The sequence below is a fragment of the Neurospora hispaniola genome (assembly GCF_033458365.1).
Source record: "Neurospora hispaniola strain FGSC 10403 chromosome Unknown B0T23scaffold_1, whole genome shotgun sequence".
NCBI lineage: Eukaryota > Fungi > Ascomycota > Sordariomycetes > Sordariales > Sordariaceae > Neurospora > Neurospora hispaniola.
In genome coordinates this window covers 6,193,157-6,211,656 of record NW_026944406.1, presented here as the reverse complement: position 1 = coordinate 6,211,656, position 18,500 = coordinate 6,193,157, and the positions used below count along the sequence as shown (strand labels likewise).

Below are 18,500 nucleotides of genomic sequence, written 5' to 3'. Positions count from 1 at the left end.
CGATCGTCCACGAGGTCAATGACATGCCCTGGATTCGTCAGGTGATGCGCCAGGGCCACAACCTCCCGTCCTTTGACACTGGGCAAACCCTAGGTATGACAAAGCCTGAGAAGTATATCATGTTTGGTGTCCTTCAACGGAAGTTATCATCTCGTACCAGCATTCCAGCCCATGATTGGACTCCAACGCACTTTCACAATGGACCGAGACTGCTTTTCGTACCTCCCTCACGAGCTTCACTTGACCATCTATCAGCATCTCCTGGACATCACCAGGATCGACCGCGAAGACCGCACATCAACACTTTTATCCCTTGCACAGACTTCTCGTCACATCCGCGCCACATACGAGCCCATCCTCTTCCGACAAGATGGCAATCCGGACAGGGCCATGCGATGGGGTGCTTACCACGGCTTAATTTCCTTGATGGAAAAAGCTCTAACACATGGAGCATCCGTGAAGGCCGAGGGCCCTCACCCATTAGGCCCAGAGTACACCTTTCCAACAAAGACTGGCATCTTTACGGGGCCGGCCAAGGGCAGCCCTCTTCACTTTGCCGCGATGAATGGACAGAATGGAGCTGTCGACTGGCTTCTTGACCATGGAGCTTCTTTGCACGAGCCCTCCAAGAACCTCTGCAAGTGTGTGGACCCACAAATCCCACAGGGCTTCTTGACAGATCTTGGACGCATTTCCCAGAATCACGGCAGCCTCAACCACGATGCCCTCAGCTTGGCGCTGTGTCATCATCATTCCTCCACGGCTCAACTTCTCATTGATCGAGGGGCCGTAGAAGGAAATGCTGAACCCGTCGCTCTTCACACAGCAGCAGCCACGGGCCAACACGACCTATTTTTCGAGATTCTGCGGCATGTAGGGCGACATGCTTCCTTGGATACTCCTATCGAGTCCCGATTCACATCGCTCCATTACGCAGCTTGCTCTCCTGTTGCCTCTCCTCCGTTCATACAGAACATGCTTAAGGCCGGAGCCCACGTCATTGAGTCTGCTCCTCGCACTGATTTGCCTGTTTTTTACGCCGCTCTCAATGGCTCATGGGCGGTTGCCACCATGTTCCTCGACATGGACCTTGAGATGACCGAGTCCCAAGCACAGGTCTACCGCGCAGCAGGCATCACTCTCGAAGGGGCCCTCGTCCACGCCGCTGTTTTTGCTCCAGAACCGCCAAACGACTCGCCGACGAGCAGCGAGTGGTTTGACGGGCGGAAGCAGTTTCTTGCACGACTAGCGCGTCAAGACCCCAACTGCGTCAACTCTGTCTACAGAAACCCACATTGGTACACCAACGATACACCGCTCAAGCGGGCCGCGGCCAAGGGCCACCTCGAACTCGTTCGCATCCTCCTGGACTTGGGTGCCGATCCAAACGTTACAGCCGGCGCGTGCTCCGAAACCGTTCTGCATGCTCTCACTCGCTGCAACCTCCCTGTCTATCCCGATGATAACCCTTCTCGCTTGAGTCACCCTAGTTTCGACTTCTATACTTGTCAAATCGAGAATATCGCTTCCCCGATCGAGAAGCGCTTGGCTGCCAGCACTCCCATCATCATTGCCCTGCTGGAACATGGTGCGTCTGTCGATGGAGTCAAAGACAGGGACGGCAAGACTCCGTTGGATTTGGTGATCCGCTACCAGGTGGCTGAGAGGGCGGACACGGCCAAGAAGTACATCGTTCTCTTTGAGGCGGTGAAGTTGTTGAGAGTCTTGCTGAAGCACGCGAAGCCAGGATGTTTGCAGGAAGAGCAGCGGCGGAGGGCCAAGACCACCGTTAAGAGGATGGAGCTGGAGCTGGAGGGGTGGTGGTGTTTCACTCCTAGAGCGAGGGGGATCGGCGGGTTTGGACATATTCCTAGTTTCACATCTGGATATTAACGTGGACGGTTTGGCTAAAAGTTTTTTTTTCTTGTTTTGCAGTTTGTCTGGTTCAATCTTTACTCCTTTTTCCCTTCCGTTGTTGCTTATTGTGCATTGCCAGCAGTGTCCACAACGATGTTCTGTGCTGCCTGCAATACAAGTCATGTTTGTTGAGACGTATCACCGTGGCATATATCGTTTGCCAAGTTGTTGTAAAGGCTTGTTTGGATTTATTCGTTTGGTAACAGGCAATGAGAGGCAGTATTCAAATTTGTTGGGCACATTGTGGCTTGCACATCGCCTTCCTTCCTATACACATCAGTGGGTCCATCATTCTCCTACCGCTAGATGTGGAAATATGAAGCTTCCGAGCTCGGAAGGATATTATGGATTAACTCACATCATCTAACAGGCCCGCAGTTCTGGATGCAGGTCAGTTCGACCGCAACGGCATTGGGTCCAAGCTTCATGACCTCTTTGAGACTTTGTTCTCGTTTCTCCTTCGATCGACTGACATCCCAGCGGCTTTGCATTCTTTGCCATTGTCAGCTATTCACACGAATAGCAAGCTCGTCGGCTTGTTTTCTACGAAACCGACGAGCAAAGCAGAGTCTTGTTTGCTAGGTGTATGGAGAACAACTTGCGACATTAGTTGGATGTTGCGATTCCTAGCAGTCAGTATATCAGCCGATCTCAACGTTGCTGTGGCCACCACCCTCGCGGTAGAAACCGGCCATCCAACCACCTAGCTGCGCGGCAACGTTACCATCACTTGATATATTCATCTCGATGCTCTCCCCAACCGGCACCTGAACGCTCTCCAAATACACCATTTGGTCAACCCGCAACCTAACCACATGGGATACGTACATCAGCAGAAAGAACGACGAAAATTGGGTCCATTCGTATACCGAGAATTTCGACAATACGAAGCGCGGGATGAATATTCAATAAGGCTGGTCAAGCCGTCCAGGTTCTACCTAAGTAAGGGCCTTCACTAAGGTACCCGCTTCTGATCCCATTCACTCTGTGGCTCACATCGTCGAGACGGGTACGTGAATAACGGGACCTTCCGATGACGTCTTATTCCTGCATTTTTAGATTGTGGGCTACTTTCACCATTCACGCACCGGTGGAGCAATAGCAGGTTCGCTTCTCAGGTCCAAGCCACATCACGAACGAAAACATGAGATGAAAAGAGGCATCTACTGTGGCAGGCACATCATCAACTAGTAGTACCGCTGTCTGAAGGGAGTGAATGGTCTCGAAGGCTTAGGACGAACTGAGACGGTGGGGCAGATGCCAGAGCGGCGGGCCAGGTGAGCTTTTGAAGGTTCTCCTATAGTGCAGTCGTTGCGATCTCCCATTCACCACAACTAATACGCCCGCAATATATCCTTCACCACAAGTCCTCGGGTCTGCTGATTCTCCTGTTCATTCAATCTCCACCCACTCCTATATATCCTACATTTCGACCCAGCTTCTTCCCGGATGTTCCCTTGCACTCACAACTGCCTATCTTCCATTTGGCAAGTGCGACTTTCGTCTTTCGACACCGACATCCACACCACACGATCATTACTGTCACATTTACCGTGAGTCACGGCCGTCTCCCGACTTAGTAATAAAGCTCTATCAGCTACTAACGTGATGAAATAGCCAATATGGCACCGAAGAAGACGCGAGTTAAGAAGGCGCAAACCAAGAAGAAGGCAGCCAAAAGAATACAACCCAAAGAGATACTGTCACCCGACACCCCACCTGCGGATGGCAGTTCTCCATTTACCAGACTCCCTCTGGAGGTACACATGGTCATCGGTGACACATTGAAAGCGGGCATGCAGCTTGGTGCGCTGGCCAAATTAGCCAGGACATCGCGGCGTCTTTGCTCTTTCTACGAGCAGCAAATCTACAAAGGTAGAGGCAACAGCAACAACATCGTTGCTCTGATGTGGGGAACGAGACATAACTCTGTCACTGTTATGCAGAGCGCCCAACAGTGGGGCGCAAACCTCGATGTTCGGGCTTACCACCTGAACAGAATGGGACGCAACAGAACCCATGGAATGCATGGTAGCGGAACGGCACTCCAATTAGCCATTAGGGATCAAAACAACGTATCCATGTGCTGGTTGCTCGACGAGCACGCTCGTGTGGATATACCTGGGAAGCCGGCTCAGGGCATGTGCCAGTGCACCACCCAGTCCAGATCTCACGCCTCCAGTCTCCACCTTGCTTTCTGCAATGAAAACCTGCTTGCCGCCACGACCCTTCTCCGACGCGAACCGGTAGCGTCGGTGCGGTATTCACTAGAGGTTGATACACGATCCATTCTGAATACGGCAGTCAAGGCGGCTTTCAGTGGGTATTCGGTCAGCTTTTTGGCTGTGGCACTCGAAAACCCTGCAATTCGCAAGTCAATCAATTCATTTCAGGGATTGGACCATCGTACACCCATCAAAGTGGCTCTGTCACCTCACCACGAGGGTCGTCATCTCTTAGAGCAGATCCTTGATGCCATGGTTAAGGCAGGTGCAAGTTTGGGGCCGTACCCTCATGGCTCAGATGTGGAGGGACACCATTCACCCCTATGGTCATCACTCTACAGAGGTGACAGAGAGGCAGCCACATATCTGCTGCGGCTCGGCTGCGACCCCAACGGTGACCGACCTCTTCCGATTACTCCAGAGTGGCGGAGCCCGTTGCACTGGTACATTCGCCATGAATCACATGAAAGATGGTACACGCCTGGTTGGCAGCAGGAGCATGTGGCTCATGAGTGGATGGGTCAACGCAGACCGTCTATCAGAGATTTCATTGTTGTTCTTCTCGAGCACGGGGCGTCGCTGGACATCACGGATTTGGCTGGAAACTCTCCACTCGATTATGCCGTCAGCTACATGGACAGATTTGTTGAACCAAGGCGCCGAGTTGCAGGCTTCAAGCTTGTCAAGCTCTTGCTTGCCAAAGTCAAGGCCGAGGGCATCTCCAAAAAGTCCAGGGAAGGGGCTGACGACGTCATGGCGACACTGGTTCAGGACTTGCGGGCTGAGCATGCCACTCATGATCTGTCCGACGTTCGGGTGCGTGAACTTTCGGCAGCAGATTGGGATTACGATAGCGAAGAAGAAGAAGAACGCGAGCCGATTCGTTTAGGATGGCATGCGTGGAGGCGTGAGGGAGGAAGGTTGAGAAGAAAGTGAAGGGTGTTGGGACGTGTGCAAGTCATTGTACTTCTCGTCGGTTCCGAGTTGGGGGGTTTCGTTTTTCTTTTTTTCATTCTTTCAGTTACCGATCTGATGGGTGATGCAAGCGCACATCCGGCTACAGATGATTTGGTGTTGTGTACGGAGTATGTATTACTATCTCATTTTCCTGTGAATGGCAACCGGATATCATCATGAGAGGTAATCACCACGGCTGTAGTTGACAGTTGGCACTAGACCAGAAGGGCTGCTTTTGTTTTTGCGTGTTTCATTTTGCCCTATGCTACTGAAAGTTCAGGGACGGATCGGTCTCCTGTTTCACGCTTTTCGGGACAAACGCAACACTGCAGACCAACGAAAAGGGTCCCAATATCAAGCTGACCATGAGTGTCTATGGGTTAGGAGCAGCTGAAATCATGCCGTTGGCTCCACTAACCATCATGCCATAGGCTTCGAATTGGAGGTGTGCGTTCCCTGTCCAAATCGATCACGATGCAGTGAGGCTGGATGAGAGCAACGTCGTGAAATTTCTCAAATCCGAAAACATTCCCCGCGACTAGCCTCAAGTCCACGATCATGATGAAAAGGAACCGAGAAGATGGCAGTCCTTGGCAAGTCCGGCTAAATGTCAGACATCAATACTCGACGACGACGAACTGAGTGTCCTACATTGCGATCATACACTGTGCGCCGAACTGTGCAGCTCATAGGGGGAGAGGCACTGTGTTGGCCCTCTGATTGGGACAGTCTGAAGTAGATTGGTAAAAGTGTAGCTCATTGCAGCTGTTTTGATAAGCGACGCGACCTCTTTCGCAGCGAAAGTCCCCATGACGGGACGACGAAACATAGCGCGCCGTTGATCCAGCTCAACGAGAGGGAGTCGGTATCCCTTCTTTTCGGCTGATACTCGCTGCCATCAATGGACACGATACTCACATGGACAAATCGCCCACGAGCCTGCGACCTACTTCACAACGACCATTACCGACTGAGACACGGGTCAAAACAAACTCGTCGATTTGGAACTCGACTAGACATCACGTACCTCTACGTAACGCCCCAATCAGCGTCAAAAGAGAGCCCTTCTTCTACCAACCCAACGGCCAGACAACCATGGACACAAACATCCCCAGCACCGCACAGGGAAATTCGTACCTACCTCCCGAAGTTCACCTCATAATTTCGGAAATCCTAAAGGACCATGGTCAATGGAACACACTGGCCGTACTGTCTCGGTCCTCGCATAGGCTGAGGTCGATATACGAGCCACGATTGTACAGCACCACCAAGCATGCAAACAACCCGTATTGCTACCCATATAAACTTTGGAGAAAAGATCTAGCATCATGCTCAAACAACCTCCTTAAGGCGCTCATGTGGGGTATCGTCAATGAATCGATGCCTGTGTTGGCTCAAGCCAAAGCGTATGGAGCTGATATCAATGCCTTGGTCGAGTACAATAATTGCTGTAATTTCAACGAGCCGCGCCGGCATGGCCGGGGAACGATACTCCAGCATGCTATTGAGAGAGGCTGTGCCCGCTCTGTAGTATGGCTGATTCAAGAGGGCGCGGTGATCAAGACGCCCGGCCAAGCTGCCGTCGACATGTGCGACTGTGAAGATCGCAGCCGACGCAACGGAGGGCCAAAGCACCAATGCTCGACATTACACCTAGCCTTATGCAAAGGCCATCTTGAAATCGCAAAGCTCATCATGCATCACTTCGGGCCAGCAGCTTTGAAAGAATCGCAACGCATCGACGGGTGTCTGATCCTCCAAACAGCCATGCATACGGCCGACGCCAAGAAGGAGATCAAGTTCTTATTCGCCATGTTGGAGTATCCAAGCGTTCGCGATCTAGTTAATATGGTTGACCCTCACACCCAACAAACCGTTCTTGAGGAAGCCCTGCTGCGTGCAGCGTATAGTGGTCGTAAATTTTTACGTCCAATTATCAAGACGCTTGTTCGCCAAGGAGGAGCCAGCCTCGATCCCTACCCTGCTGGGTCTCACCATGCAGGGCAGTCGCCGCTCCTTCACGTACTCATCGAAAGCGGCTTTTATGAAGCCATACATCTTCTCCGTCTAGGCTGCGACCCAGATGGGAAGCCTACCACCACTGTCTCTCTGGATCAGGGTTGGTTGACCCCGCTGCACTATCTAATTCGTCACGAAGGAGCTGTCAGAGGAGAAGACCCGGAATGGATGATGGGTCGAGGAGTCAGTCTTGGTTTCAGGCGGAGGAGTGAGCGGGTCCTGCAAGTCATCAAGGCACTCGTCGGCTCTGGAGCGTCGCTGATGATCAAAGCTTTTACCGATTCCGACGCTACGCCCTTGGAGAACGCCATTTCGCACGGCGCTCCATTTCTCTCCCTCCCTCGCCGAGTTGCCACGTATAAACTGTTGAGGCTCTTGCTCAGGAACGTCAAAGAGGGAAAAATTACACAGACGGCGCGGGAAGAGGCGGAGCTATGCTTGGGACGGATCAAGGAGGATCTTAGGGCTGAACATGCCTTGTATGATTTGTCGGATGAGCGGGTGACAATGAGGGGGTGGAGGAGTGGGGTCCAACGTATTCGTTTGGGGTGGATATCTTGGTCTCGTGGAGCGGATGGAGGACGGTTGCTGAGGAATTGTGGTTGAGGAATGTTTCGATCTCTGATCTCGAGTCGAAGAGGTTCATGGGCCTGGCGTCTGAGGTGTCCTTGGGCTGGGCGTCGCCGATTGGATGGATGAGACCCATGGTGCTGAGTTTCGGCGATTGTACAAATTTGGAGGTGAGGGACTGGAAGAGTGGGAGGTATCTGAGCAGAGAAACACGATGATGTCTCGTCAGTCCGATCATGTCTGGTACATGTTGTGCTTCAGGCGCAAACATCCAACTGTCAAGGCCAAAACCTGAGGGGAAAAGGGGCAGAGGAAAGAGCGTGGCGCAGCCTGGCGCATAATGGTATCTCGCCTTGATTCCCATAGGCGTCAAGGTTGGCTGGAGATAAGCAAGAGGGGTGGGGTCCGGTCCTGAGGACTGTTTGGACAGAGGTTGAGTGCAGGGTGTTTTTCGAGTATTCAATGGTTCGGTTTGTTTCCCAGCAATTACGCCCTGATCTCCCTTGTGGTGCCCTGATGCGGTTCTGGAGAAAAGATGGTGTGGGAGAAGAGATGGCTTCGCGACATTATTGAGGCTGTGTAGCTGCAGCTATGTGTTGCACAATTGGGCAACGACATTTCCAACAGCCGGCAACAGTGTGGTTGGTTGGCGGTCTACCATAGTACCTCTGAGCTGGCACCACCAGTTATCTCTAGTGGTTTCCCCCAGCCTATGGCGGTGCAGTAATGAGGCACAGCCCCGATGCTGCCTCAATCGGACTGGCAAGCCGGCGGGAAGTCCGGACCATTCCCGACAAAGTTGCATGCAGCATGTTTCCTGAGCTACTGAGCCCCAAAGGCGGTATCCGTCAGCATCATGAGCTGGTGATCGGTATTTGTTGAGGATAAAGGTTGGTCGCTCTGGCTGTCCGTTCTCGCGACAAAGTTGCCGAATATTCCATCGTGTCTCCATCGACGACACTTGACCTCCAAGTCAATTTTGGCAGCCCACGACCCTCGCGGAGTATTTACATCTCTCGCATCACATTGCCCAGCGCCCCCGCCTCTGCGTTAGCCGTTCATCGGTTGACTAGGCAAGATCGCATAAGGTCAACGACACTGCCCGGTACTGGCACTCTTCTGGATGTTCCCCTCGCTGGCTTTTCTCCTATCTCTTTCAGGCCCCCTTTCGAAAAGCAATAGCCTACCTCAACAAGGGGACGCCTACAAAGATTGGCCACCAAAACCCGCCGCTGCTGCCACTCTCCTCTCGCTCGCGGTGGCACCTCCGTTGTCTATCGGATATTCCCAAACAATATCTGTGATCAAACCGCCCCTCCTCCGCGAAGACACACGTCGGGCCACATGAATTTCACATCATCCTATTTCAAGCATCCACCACAATGTCGACCGTAGCCCTGGATCTGAACCACAACACCACAACCAGCGCACCTCATGCACTTGCTTTAGCTGAAGTGTCCAGTTCCGACAACCCAGCTGATCTTAAAAGCCGGTCGGACGACCATGTTCATAAACTAGCCAAAGACAACAACCCAACAGATCAGCACCTGGATTCGTATCAAGGAGCCACTGGCGATAATCTATGTTCGGTGTGCAATGACATCAAGGATATCTTCGATTTTGAATCAGGGATTCCGGCAAGATCTTGGCACACCCTGGACCTTTTGGCACGTTTCGATATACCTCTACATGAGGACTTCTCCAGTGAAGTTTCACCCTCAAAGGTCTGGAAAATCATTCCTCAAACCCTTTCCCAGACATGCCCGTTCTGCTCGTTTCTAGTGGACTGTGCATCAAGGATGGCCATTCATACCGCGGTTGATCTCAAATCAAACGATGGGTCTCTTGCCCTTTGCGCTGTAGACCTTAATTACTGCGTTGGGAAAGCTAGCTGCGGGCGCTACAAAGACCTTTCGAGGACCCAAGTATTGCAACTTCAACTTCGCAGTTGGCAAGGTTGGAAAACCGAGTACCATGTTGGGCTCGAAAACTGGGAAGACACTCGCCTTATATTACCTGTCCAAACCTATAACGATGGGCATGACAAGGTTACAAGTACAATGGACTGGGAACTCATCAAAAAGTGGCTGGACACGTGTCGCTCGGAACATGACTACAACTGCCATGCTGATCTGGCAACAACCGCTCTCGAAAATATCCCCAGCTTCTGCCTTATCGATTGCGAGTCAGAAACGATTATTTTAGCGGCAGAGAGGTGTAGTCCAAAGTACGTTACACTTAGCTATGTTTGGGGAGCTTCAATCACATCACCGCCAGTGCTGGATGCCAATACATCCCTCCCAGTATTACCCAACAGCAATCAGCGGCTCAAAGTGGTCAACGACGCCATGGAAACCGTACGAAGGATTGGATACCGATATCTCTGGGTAGATCGGTACTGCATCCCACAAAGCGACCACGATGCGAAAAGCATACAAATCAAAAACATGGGCAAGATTTACTCCCTGTCCGTCCTAACGATCATTGCAGCGGCCGGCAATGATGCTGAGTACGGGCTGCCGGGGGTTAGTTCACCCCCAACCCTTCAACCAGTGTGGACAACAATACGCAGCGGCAAGAGGGACATGCCACTCATTTATTTCGAGGCACCAAATAAGGATATATCAAGATCTACCTGGAACTCTCGTGGCTGGACCTACCAAGAGGCCTTACTTCCAAAACGACGACTTGTTTTCACAGATCGTCAGGTCTACTTCCAGTGCGAGTCAATGCAAAGCATCGGACATCTGGACCACTGGATAGATCTTGATAGGTGGCCCATTACATCCTCCCGAAGCGGGGTGTTTCCGTTTCTAAAGCACCTCCTCTACAATGTAGAGGTACCATCACTGCAGGAAGAATCGATTTGGAAGCGCATTCACGACTACGAGAAGCGCATACTATCGTATGAAGAGGATACCATCAATGCAGTTCAAGGTATCCTCGAATCCTTCCGAAACATATGCGACGTATGGTTCTTTTATGGGCTGCCGGTCATGGACTCAAGCTCTTCGGATTTCGGCAACTCTCAGAATGACTCAACCGTATCCGATTTCTGGCCGCATCCAGTTGGGACCGTTCATGTTCGGGAAATTGCTTCTGGAATGCAGGCAATTCTTAGCAGCTTGTTTTGGCGGGACTGCTGGCGATACTTCTTTATCCCGAGAGATTCAACTCATGAGACGAAGTTGAGTGATCAAGCCAAGACACGAAGAAAAGGATTTCCGAGCTGGACGTGGGCTGGTTGGGAAACTGCTAAATATAGGGTCGTCATTGAAGCTCAGCACGCTCCCGCTCACCGAGCCAAGTACTACCTCTATGTACCCGAGGGGTTTCTTTTCGAAATACGGGTCTCGTACGATAAACAATGCCTTACCTGGTCGAGGGACAATCAAGAGATCCGACGCCGGGCGGAAAACAATGACCAATGCCCGAACTTTCTCATTATAAGCGGACCGGTATTTGATGTAAGCATCACATGCACAAGGCCCCCTTTCTGGGTATATACTTCACCCCGGTTCCTGGCGACTAAGCTTTTTGGCGGACCTCCATGCTTAGTAATCAACGGAGTCAGGGAAGGCACTATAGGCCTCGTTGCACTTTGCGTCTTTTCCATGTATGAAGATCGTTCCTATCTCCATGCGCTCATCCTACGACCGGCTGAGAAAGATGCCCAAGGGCAAATCTATGAGCGGCTAACATGCGCCAGGTTTAGGAGTACAGAGTTTGAGCCACATTTCTCGATAAAAGATCTCAATCTGAGACAGATGGAGCTTCGCATACGATAACCATCATGGCATGAGGCTGTATATAGCACAATTTCTTTCCCTTTATATACACGTTTTCGATCACCTGAATCTTGGAAATCGAGCCCATATCAAACCACATGTTCACTTCAATCACTTCCAAGCCACCTTCCAATGCTCCCACGGAAAAAAACACGATCCCTCCCGCACGTTAAAAGTCTATCCTCGGAACTGGACGGGAAAACGTAGAGGTATCCCAAGGGACTATTTCTCTATTGGAATTTGCAGAGGAAAAAAAAGCTTGACTCGAGAAGACCAGACGCGTAACGGAGAAATGGTCACCTGGCAGAGGTAGTAATCAAGGCTGTCCGGGTTTCCGATGATGACCGACGGCCTCCTTGTGCCTCCACAGATCATCATTTCTCCCCTTGTATTCGCAATCCGGAAAATCGCACTTCATGTTCCAATTAGCAATGTCGTTCTCTTGGCTACAGACCGGGTGCCACGTGTACAAATGACGTTGAAGATCTGTCTCGTTGCCTGCTTTGTAGAGGCAACCTTCAGACTCCTCAGTGGCCTTTCTCGGACATTCGAAAAGTTGGGACTCCAAGTCTCCTCCTGTATCAAGGCCAAAGTCGTCTCTTCGGCTCCTTCTAGGGCTCTTCTTCTGGACAATTCCCAGTGGCACATATCACCCCTGCTCCTTGAGCGGGTGAACCTCGCAAATGTGTCTCCAAAGGTGATCTTGTCGAGAAAACATCTCTCCTCCTGTCGCAGCACTATACTTGCAATCCGGAACATGACAGTGGAAACCAATCGGTCGTTCATCCATGCCCTCATGGCTGATATTCGCTTTGTTTCGATGTTTGCGAGTTTTCCCTCGGTGAGCGGCACCTCCTGGTTGATCTTGCGCGTTGGCGGAGGAAGGTGTGTGGTTGATCTCTGGTCCCAAATGTTCATCAGGATTGTAGTCAGGGTTATTTTCCAAGCTCCAGCTTATCGGATTATAATCCTCAAGGCCTGGTGTGTCCCAAATTTCCAAATCTGGAAAGGGCACAATCTCGTCACGCTGAAAGAACTCACTACCTCTAGGCAGCGGGTCCGATACCGGCTCCGCCTCCCACCGTTGCGTAGCTGTTCTTGAAGCGATGAATCCATCCTTTGTCCTTGGTTCATTCTGTACATGTGAGGCATCGTCGTTGTTAGAGGTAGGTTGAAGCGTATGGTGGGGTGACGCAGGAGTATCAGGAACATTGTGTTCAGGTCTCTCCTCGACTGAACCATCGGGCCGCCTATACTTGAAATGGGCGAGTGTCTTGAATTGTGACGAGTCTGGTTCCGGAGCAAAAGGAGGAGAATTAAGATGAATGGACGGCGGGCCTTGCGAAGGTTGGGAAGGAGGCGGCACAGCTTCACGAGAATCCCATCTCAGTGCTTCGACAAGCGGGGCTTGGTGAGCCGCCTGGACGCGTTGTTGCTGGGCCGCCCGGACGCGTTGTTGCTGGGCCGCCCGGACGCGTTGTTGCTGGGCGATCTGGGCCAACTGGGTCTCAAGTAATTGGTAAGGGCTGAGCGGGGGTACCTTATCCTCATCTTCATGAACCGCGGTATCGTTGAATAGAAAAGGCGGTAGTCCATCTGACATTTTGATAGCATGATGCTCAGATTCTTCGTTTTGGTCATCTGACAGCGATTCCTCGTCTAGCCCACGATCCGGAAGCACGAACAGAGCTACGTCTTCCTGGTGTCGACCAACATGACGTGTGTATGCCTTGAATGAGTCTAGATCTTCGCCGCATATCTCGCATTGCTTGGGCGCATCAAGCGGTCTTTCTTGTTCAGATAGTTGAATGAGGCTCTCTGGGCTCAGGCTCTGGGCATGTTCCTTGTGAAATGTCGCAAGATGGGCTTTCAGAGCCGGTAGATCGTCGACTTGTACGTCTTCACGTCCAAAAGGACAGACAAATACGTTCCAGTGGGCTTGCTGGAAATGCTGCATCCACTGATGGCGCCGTTGGAAGTCTTGCCCTGCAGCGGGGCAGTCCGGATACAGGCAGATGTAAGGCCTCAAGTCTCCGAGGATATGTTTTCTGCAATGAGAGTGGTTAGTATGGGCAATGACTCCAGGAAGAACTCTAAGAATGACAGGATTCGCACCTCCAATCTTTTGTTGTCTCAACCGATATCATCCGGTAACAGAAGGGGCACTCAAATGGACCTTGTTGTGCTTCGTCTGGCATTGAAGGCATCCTTGATCTAGCTCCATCAGGAACTGAGCTAGGGGCAAAGGAGGTCTCGGTTCTACCAGCCTCTGAACGGGTGTCGAAGTCTTCGACACGAGAACCGCCCGAGTTGGATGTCTTCAGGTGTTGCGGGAGAGATGAAGCCACGGTGGTGTCTCCTATTGTCTTTGTGTCATCGCATGGCGGCTCCATTCCCCCGTCAGGTAGTCCTTGCGCAAGTTTTCGATGGTGTTCCTCTCGATATCGAAAGTACTGGCGCCTGAAGGAGTTGGCTTTTCCAAGCTGATTGACGATCCCTTGATGTGCGGAAGGAAACTTATTCTGAATATGTGCTGAGTCAAACGCTTCATAATGAGAGGTATCAATCATTGCTGACCGCCTGAATCGGTCGTGAGGGGCGGGATGGTGGATCGAGACTGATAGCCTGAAGAGACAATTGATGATCTCGGAGGCTTCAGACACAATTTGGGATAGCTCGGTGAGATCTGCAAGACAATTGGCTTCTAGGCCGTCACTGTCAGAGTCCTCATCGTCTGAGGTGGGCTCCATGCTGTCCCAAGGTTCGACTGTTCCGCTGACTATTGAAGTTCCTGTACAAAATAGCCAACCTCACACGTTAGCCTTGTACGGGCAACATAAGCTGTGAAGTCCTTAGGGGTCAAACTCACCATCCTGAAGGCATTCCACCAGGCCGTTCAACAGGTTGATCACCTGGGTCCTGATGTGCGATGCATCCTGTAGCCGGTAATCCAGCGAGGACCTCCCCGTCCGATGTGCCCCCAGGTTCATCGACCATACACGGAATCTACCCAGCTGATTCTTGATGGAAGGTCGAAGATCCTCCGGGACATCATCCCCTCCCGGGCCACACTTTGGGGTTGGAACCGCAAGACTGTCGTTCAGTGACCTGAACTCATCGAGGCATGAAGGCACCAAGGACGAGATATCCGCCATGGCTTCGGATTACCAGTAAAGGACTTTTTCGGCATCAATAAGATCTTATAATTGCGTACCTCTCAAGTAGGTTGAGTAGGTTCCTTGTTGCTAGTCTCAACTGGAGGAAGTTGATGTTCCCTTACACTCCGAGTGAATAGTGAGGTGGGAGAGGTGAGGTTGGCACACAGTGCACACTTGAGCCGCCTACATTAACCTGAGGTAGGTACCGTAAGCAGGCAGAATGCAACCTTAATGTACCTCAACCAACCAGCCAGCATGAAGCCCAACGCGGGGTCAGGCAGCGCGGGGAAAGGACGGACCGGACTGCGCCACTGCGGTTTGTTTGGCAGCCACCAACCTCAAATGTTGACAGCGACGTGTGCCATTTGACTCCCGTGTCTCCATCCCCATTCATTTCATCAGATGCCCGCCCACCGCTAACCAGCCCGGGCCTGGTTGTGACAGCTCTTCAGTACATCCACCAGCCAAGCTCACTTCCCAGTGCAAGCTATGTCAGGATTCGAAGTCGCCGGTCTTGTCCTCGGGGCGTTGCCTCTCATCATCTCTGCCTTGGAAGGGTACGCCAAAGGTGCCGGGGCAATTCAACAATGGCGATTCTACACACGGGAGCTGAGGATCCTGAAGAGAGGGTTGGAAACAGAGCATGTGAAGCTCCAAAACGTCTGTGAGAAGCTGCTGATGGGGATAGCTCAACCGCCAATCATCGAGCAAATGATTGAGAATCCGTTCGGGCCCCTTTGGAAGGAAGAGCAGGTTTACCATAAGATTCGGCAGAGGCTCTGGAGAGCAGCCGGTGTCTTTGAGGAGAATCTCATAGATATCCAAAAAGCCCTCAAGGAGTTAGAAGACAAGTTGAACCTACCTGTAGGTTCGGGTGCTGAGGTATGAGAGCTCCTGGATGTTCTTACCAAACTCCAAGAAAACTGCTGAGAGCGTCTTGCTAACAGACACCTTCGTTACAGCCCCTACCGGATAGAGTCAGTTTCAGAAAAGAGCTCAAGAGATTATCATTCGCTCTCAATAGGTCGGTGTATCTGGAACTTTTGACTCGCATTCGAGATGGAGTGTCGAGCCTTGAGGCATTGACCTCCCAGAACTGCGACCTTGAGCCCGAGCGGAACAAACGGTCTAACGGAAGGTTGTATCGTCTCATGAACTCTTTGTCAGGCGGTATCTACCAGGCACTGTGTGCAGCCATGAATGCCTGCCAGTGCCCTACTTCACACCTTCTGGGCCTGAAGCTATCAACACCTTCCTACACCAGCGTTATACCGAACGATGAGGATGAAGAGGTGATCAGGAACTTGTCAATGAAGCTTGCAATATCCGATCAGGACACCACACAGGGAAAGATCGATCGACCATGGTCTTCTTTCATGGTCAAACCTTCCAGTCGACCTCCACAATGTCGACTTTCCACTTGCCAGCAGCCGACTGCGTTTGTGGTCCCCGAGCGCCCAACAAAACGGGCCCGGAAAACTGTTGGCTTCTCCTTCTCAGAAATGCCAGCAATCAAGAGCCATGGCCTGCTGTCTCGCCACTCGTCCCGAGAGGTAGAGGTAACAGCATCATCAAGGTCCTCCACTCAAACTGTGACCCTTGAGGTTGTCAGCACGAAGCCGGAAACGCCAAACGAAGACATCATAATGGACCTTTGTGAATCCTTGAGACAGCTGCCCAGCCTACAAGCAAGCAGTTGTTGCGGCCATATCATCGGACCAGCGGCAATCAACGCTTCCGCAACGGAACGATACGGTCTTTACGCATTAGGTCATCTGCGTCCCTCGGGAAGCTTCGGTCAATGCTCCTTCATATCTCTCCATGAAGTGTTGACCGAGCAGCTTACTGCTCCTTCCCTTGTCTATGACGAGGACAGGCTACGACTTGCCTACACCCTGGCATCCAGCGTCCTCCAACTGGCAGGAACCCCGTGGCTCACAACCAAGGTGACAACGAAAGACGTTTTTCTAATCCGATGCAATGGCACGACACATTTCCAGGAGGCCTTTGTCATCAGACAACTTCCCGAAATATCGGATTCGATGCAACTTGACGTCCAACCGCTACATTACCTCGCTGGCGGCGTGCAACCGAACCAGGGAATGCTCTTTCTAGGCATCATCCTCATTGAGATCATGCTCGGAACACCTTTTGACTGCTTCCGCGAGTCCCATATCAAACAGCATGGTCCTTCGACGCTGGGATCGTTTTTCTTAGATTACGAGACAGCAATCACGCTGCTTGGCAGACTCGAGACGAAAGGCGGTCCAAACTACAAGCGGGCTGTTGAACGGTGCATCAAGTGCAAGTTTCCTCAACCAAAGGCAAACCTTGACGGTGATGAGTTCAGGAGACTCGTGTATGGTCATGTGGTAGCGCCGTTGGAGGAGGATTTGAAGCAATATTCGTTGCCTGACCTACTGTGACGGCTGGGGAATCACGAGGTAGGCTACTTGGTGAAATGGACTGAAGTCACAAGCGTGCAACAAGTGATGTGCCGAAGGATCAAGAAAGCGGTGACGTGTCTTGGGACAAACAAAGAGGCCCGGCCACGGAACTCAGGATGTATTCCGGATACAAATCTTCCGCGAAGAGAGATATATCTACAGCCCTTACCAGCGTGCCGTGAAACAGAGACTCTCAAAGTCAACGCCTTACCAAAACCTCCAGTCCAAACCAACAATGTGCGCCATCTGGCTCGAAGGAGAAGTCACCTACCCGTGCGGACACGTCGTCAAGCACTCGTACCGCACCTTGGTCCAGCTCAAGGGATGCAAGCTAAGTCCCTGCACAACGGTATCGACCTACACGCCTGGCAGGACGGTTTCATTCCCTTGCTCGACGTGTCAATCCAATGGCTCGTACTATTGGGAGGAAGGGTGGAACGCATGGGTTAAGAAACAAGTCAGTTTTGCGAATACGGGCTGAGAAATCGAGAAGGAGGATAACCCAAAAAGAGGATAACCCAAAGTAAAGGAACAGTAACATCGATGAAAGGATGTTCATAACGTTAGATTCACTGGTCTAATAAGAAATCGATGGTATTCCCTACTTGCCCCTTTCCCTCAGTTCGATACGACCATGACACTCTTCCCCTCCCCCCAAGCAACACCAACTTCCCTCCCAAACCTCAAATTCTGCCTGTTCTCATCCCCCAGCCTTCCACCTCTAATCCAGAACCACCTCTTCATCCCCCAATCCAACCCACTCCCACCACTTTCACTTGTTCCCTCATGAATCTACCCCCTAAACCCCCCCACAGCCTCCACCCAAGCCGCATACTCCCCTTCCCCCAAGTATCCCTCCCCTCTCAACTCCTCCACAACCCCCAGCACAAAAGTCTGATCATTAAACCCCTTATCCGTCGGCGGAAACGTAATATACCGATCCACCTTTTCCAGAAACACGTCCCGCATGTTTTCGTCTGCCACGCACAACGGGATGAACGTCCCTTGCATGTTGAGTAGTTGTTGCGTGGTTAGGTCGGCGGAGGGGAGGTAGTTGAAGGTTGGTTGTTGATGGGACTGCGACTGTGTATGGGACTGGGAGGAAAAAGACGAAGAGCTGATGACGGGTTGAGGCGCCACTTCGTAGATCTCCCAGACGGAGGAAGGGGAAGTGATGGATTGCGAGGGGTGGCCGACGCCGGAAAAGGGAGCGGAGATGGCGAAGAGCCAGCGGTAAAAGTGGTTGCCGTAGGCTGGACGGAGTGAGGGGGGGAGGGGGAGGATGATGGTTTGGATGGAGCGTTGGCCTTTGAGGAGGGACATTGTTGACGTTTGGTGGTGAAGGTTGAAGGTCGTGAAAGTGAGGTGAGTTTTCCAGGTTGATCTGTTTGACGAGTGGGTTGGCTTCTTGACCTTTTG

The 18,500-nt window shown here is 51.8% G+C and overlaps 8 protein-coding genes across 8 annotated transcripts; 5 read left to right on the top strand and 3 right to left on the bottom strand.

Annotated features, from left to right (window-relative positions):
- The first annotated feature begins 65 nt into the window (after window positions 1-65).
- Window positions 66-2,165, top strand: B0T23DRAFT_40753 (ankyrin repeat-containing domain protein). The gene has a single exon (XM_062839198.1). The coding sequence runs from the start codon at window positions 172-174 to the stop codon at window positions 1,891-1,893; it is 1,722 nt and encodes a 573-aa protein (XP_062697977.1). The 5' UTR covers window positions 66-171; the 3' UTR covers window positions 1,894-2,165.
- A 1,374-nt stretch (window positions 2,166-3,539) lies between these two features.
- B0T23DRAFT_306483 (uncharacterized protein) lies at window positions 3,540-5,078 on the top strand (the record flags this gene model as incomplete). Its single annotated transcript, XM_062834383.1, has 1 exon — window positions 3,540-5,078. One exon carries the CDS (start codon window positions 3,540-3,542, stop codon window positions 5,076-5,078), a length of 1,539 nt encoding a protein of 512 aa, XP_062697976.1.
- A 1,116-nt stretch (window positions 5,079-6,194) lies between these two features.
- B0T23DRAFT_282139 (uncharacterized protein) lies at window positions 6,195-7,616 on the top strand (the record flags this gene model as incomplete). Its single annotated transcript, XM_062834240.1, has 1 exon — window positions 6,195-7,616. A coding segment is annotated over one exon (1,422 nt), but the record flags the coding sequence as incomplete, so codon positions are not given.
- Window positions 7,617-8,855: 1,239 nt separating this feature from the next.
- B0T23DRAFT_40666 (heterokaryon incompatibility protein-domain-containing protein) lies at window positions 8,856-11,587 on the top strand. Its single transcript, XM_062839126.1, has one exon. It carries the CDS (start codon window positions 9,071-9,073, stop codon window positions 11,474-11,476), a length of 2,406 nt encoding a protein of 801 aa, XP_062697974.1. The 5' UTR covers window positions 8,856-9,070; the 3' UTR covers window positions 11,477-11,587.
- Window positions 11,588-11,807: 220 nt separating this feature from the next.
- Window positions 11,808-12,002, bottom strand: B0T23DRAFT_284627 (uncharacterized protein; the record flags this gene model as incomplete). The annotated part of the gene is made up of 1 exon (XM_062834245.1): window positions 11,808-12,002. A coding segment is annotated over one exon (195 nt), but the record flags the coding sequence as incomplete, so codon positions are not given.
- Window positions 11,990-14,811, bottom strand: B0T23DRAFT_40664 (uncharacterized protein). Its single transcript, XM_062839123.1, has 3 exons — window positions 14,346-14,811; window positions 13,592-14,267; window positions 11,990-13,524 (listed from the first exon to the last, which is right to left on the bottom strand). Exons 1-3 carry the CDS (start codon window positions 14,629-14,631, stop codon window positions 12,126-12,128), a joined length of 2,361 nt encoding a protein of 786 aa, XP_062697972.1. The 5' UTR covers window positions 14,632-14,811; the 3' UTR covers window positions 11,990-12,125.
- Window positions 14,812-15,345: 534 nt separating this feature from the next.
- On the top strand, window positions 15,346-17,060 carry B0T23DRAFT_307715 (uncharacterized protein; the record flags this gene model as incomplete). The annotated part of the gene is made up of 2 exons (XM_062834434.1): window positions 15,346-15,516; window positions 15,597-17,060. The coding sequence occupies 2 exons, from the start codon at window positions 15,346-15,348 to the stop codon at window positions 17,058-17,060; spliced, it is 1,635 nt and encodes a 544-aa protein (XP_062697971.1).
- An 813-nt stretch (window positions 17,061-17,873) lies between these two features.
- B0T23DRAFT_425692 (uncharacterized protein) lies at window positions 17,874-18,404 on the bottom strand (the record flags this gene model as incomplete). The annotated part of the gene is made up of 1 exon (XM_062839925.1): window positions 17,874-18,404. One exon carries the CDS (start codon window positions 18,402-18,404, stop codon window positions 17,874-17,876), a length of 531 nt encoding a protein of 176 aa, XP_062697970.1.
- Window positions 18,405-18,500: the final 96 nt, after the last annotated feature.

What these genes read in the sequence shown, in the direction of transcription:
- B0T23DRAFT_40753 (XM_062839198.1), top strand. Translation starts at nt 172, where the DNA reads ATGATTGGACTCCAACGCACTTTCACAATGGACCGAGACTGCTTTTCG.
- B0T23DRAFT_40666 (XM_062839126.1), top strand. Translation starts at nt 9,071, where the DNA reads ATGTCGACCGTAGCCCTGGATCTGAACCACAACACCACAACCAGCGCA.
- B0T23DRAFT_40664 (XM_062839123.1), bottom strand. Translation starts at nt 14,631, where the DNA reads ATGGCGGATATCTCGTCCTTGGTGCCTTCATGCCTCGATGAGTTCAGG. An exon ending in GGTGGAATGCCTTCAGGATG is followed by an intron (nt 14,268 to 14,345) that starts GTGAGTTTGACC and finishes TATTTTGTACAG; the next exon opens with GAACTTCAATAGTCAGCGGA. An exon ending in GAGACAACAAAAGATTGGAG is followed by an intron (nt 13,525 to 13,591) that starts GTGCGAATCCTG and finishes CTCTCATTGCAG; the next exon opens with AAAACATATCCTCGGAGACT.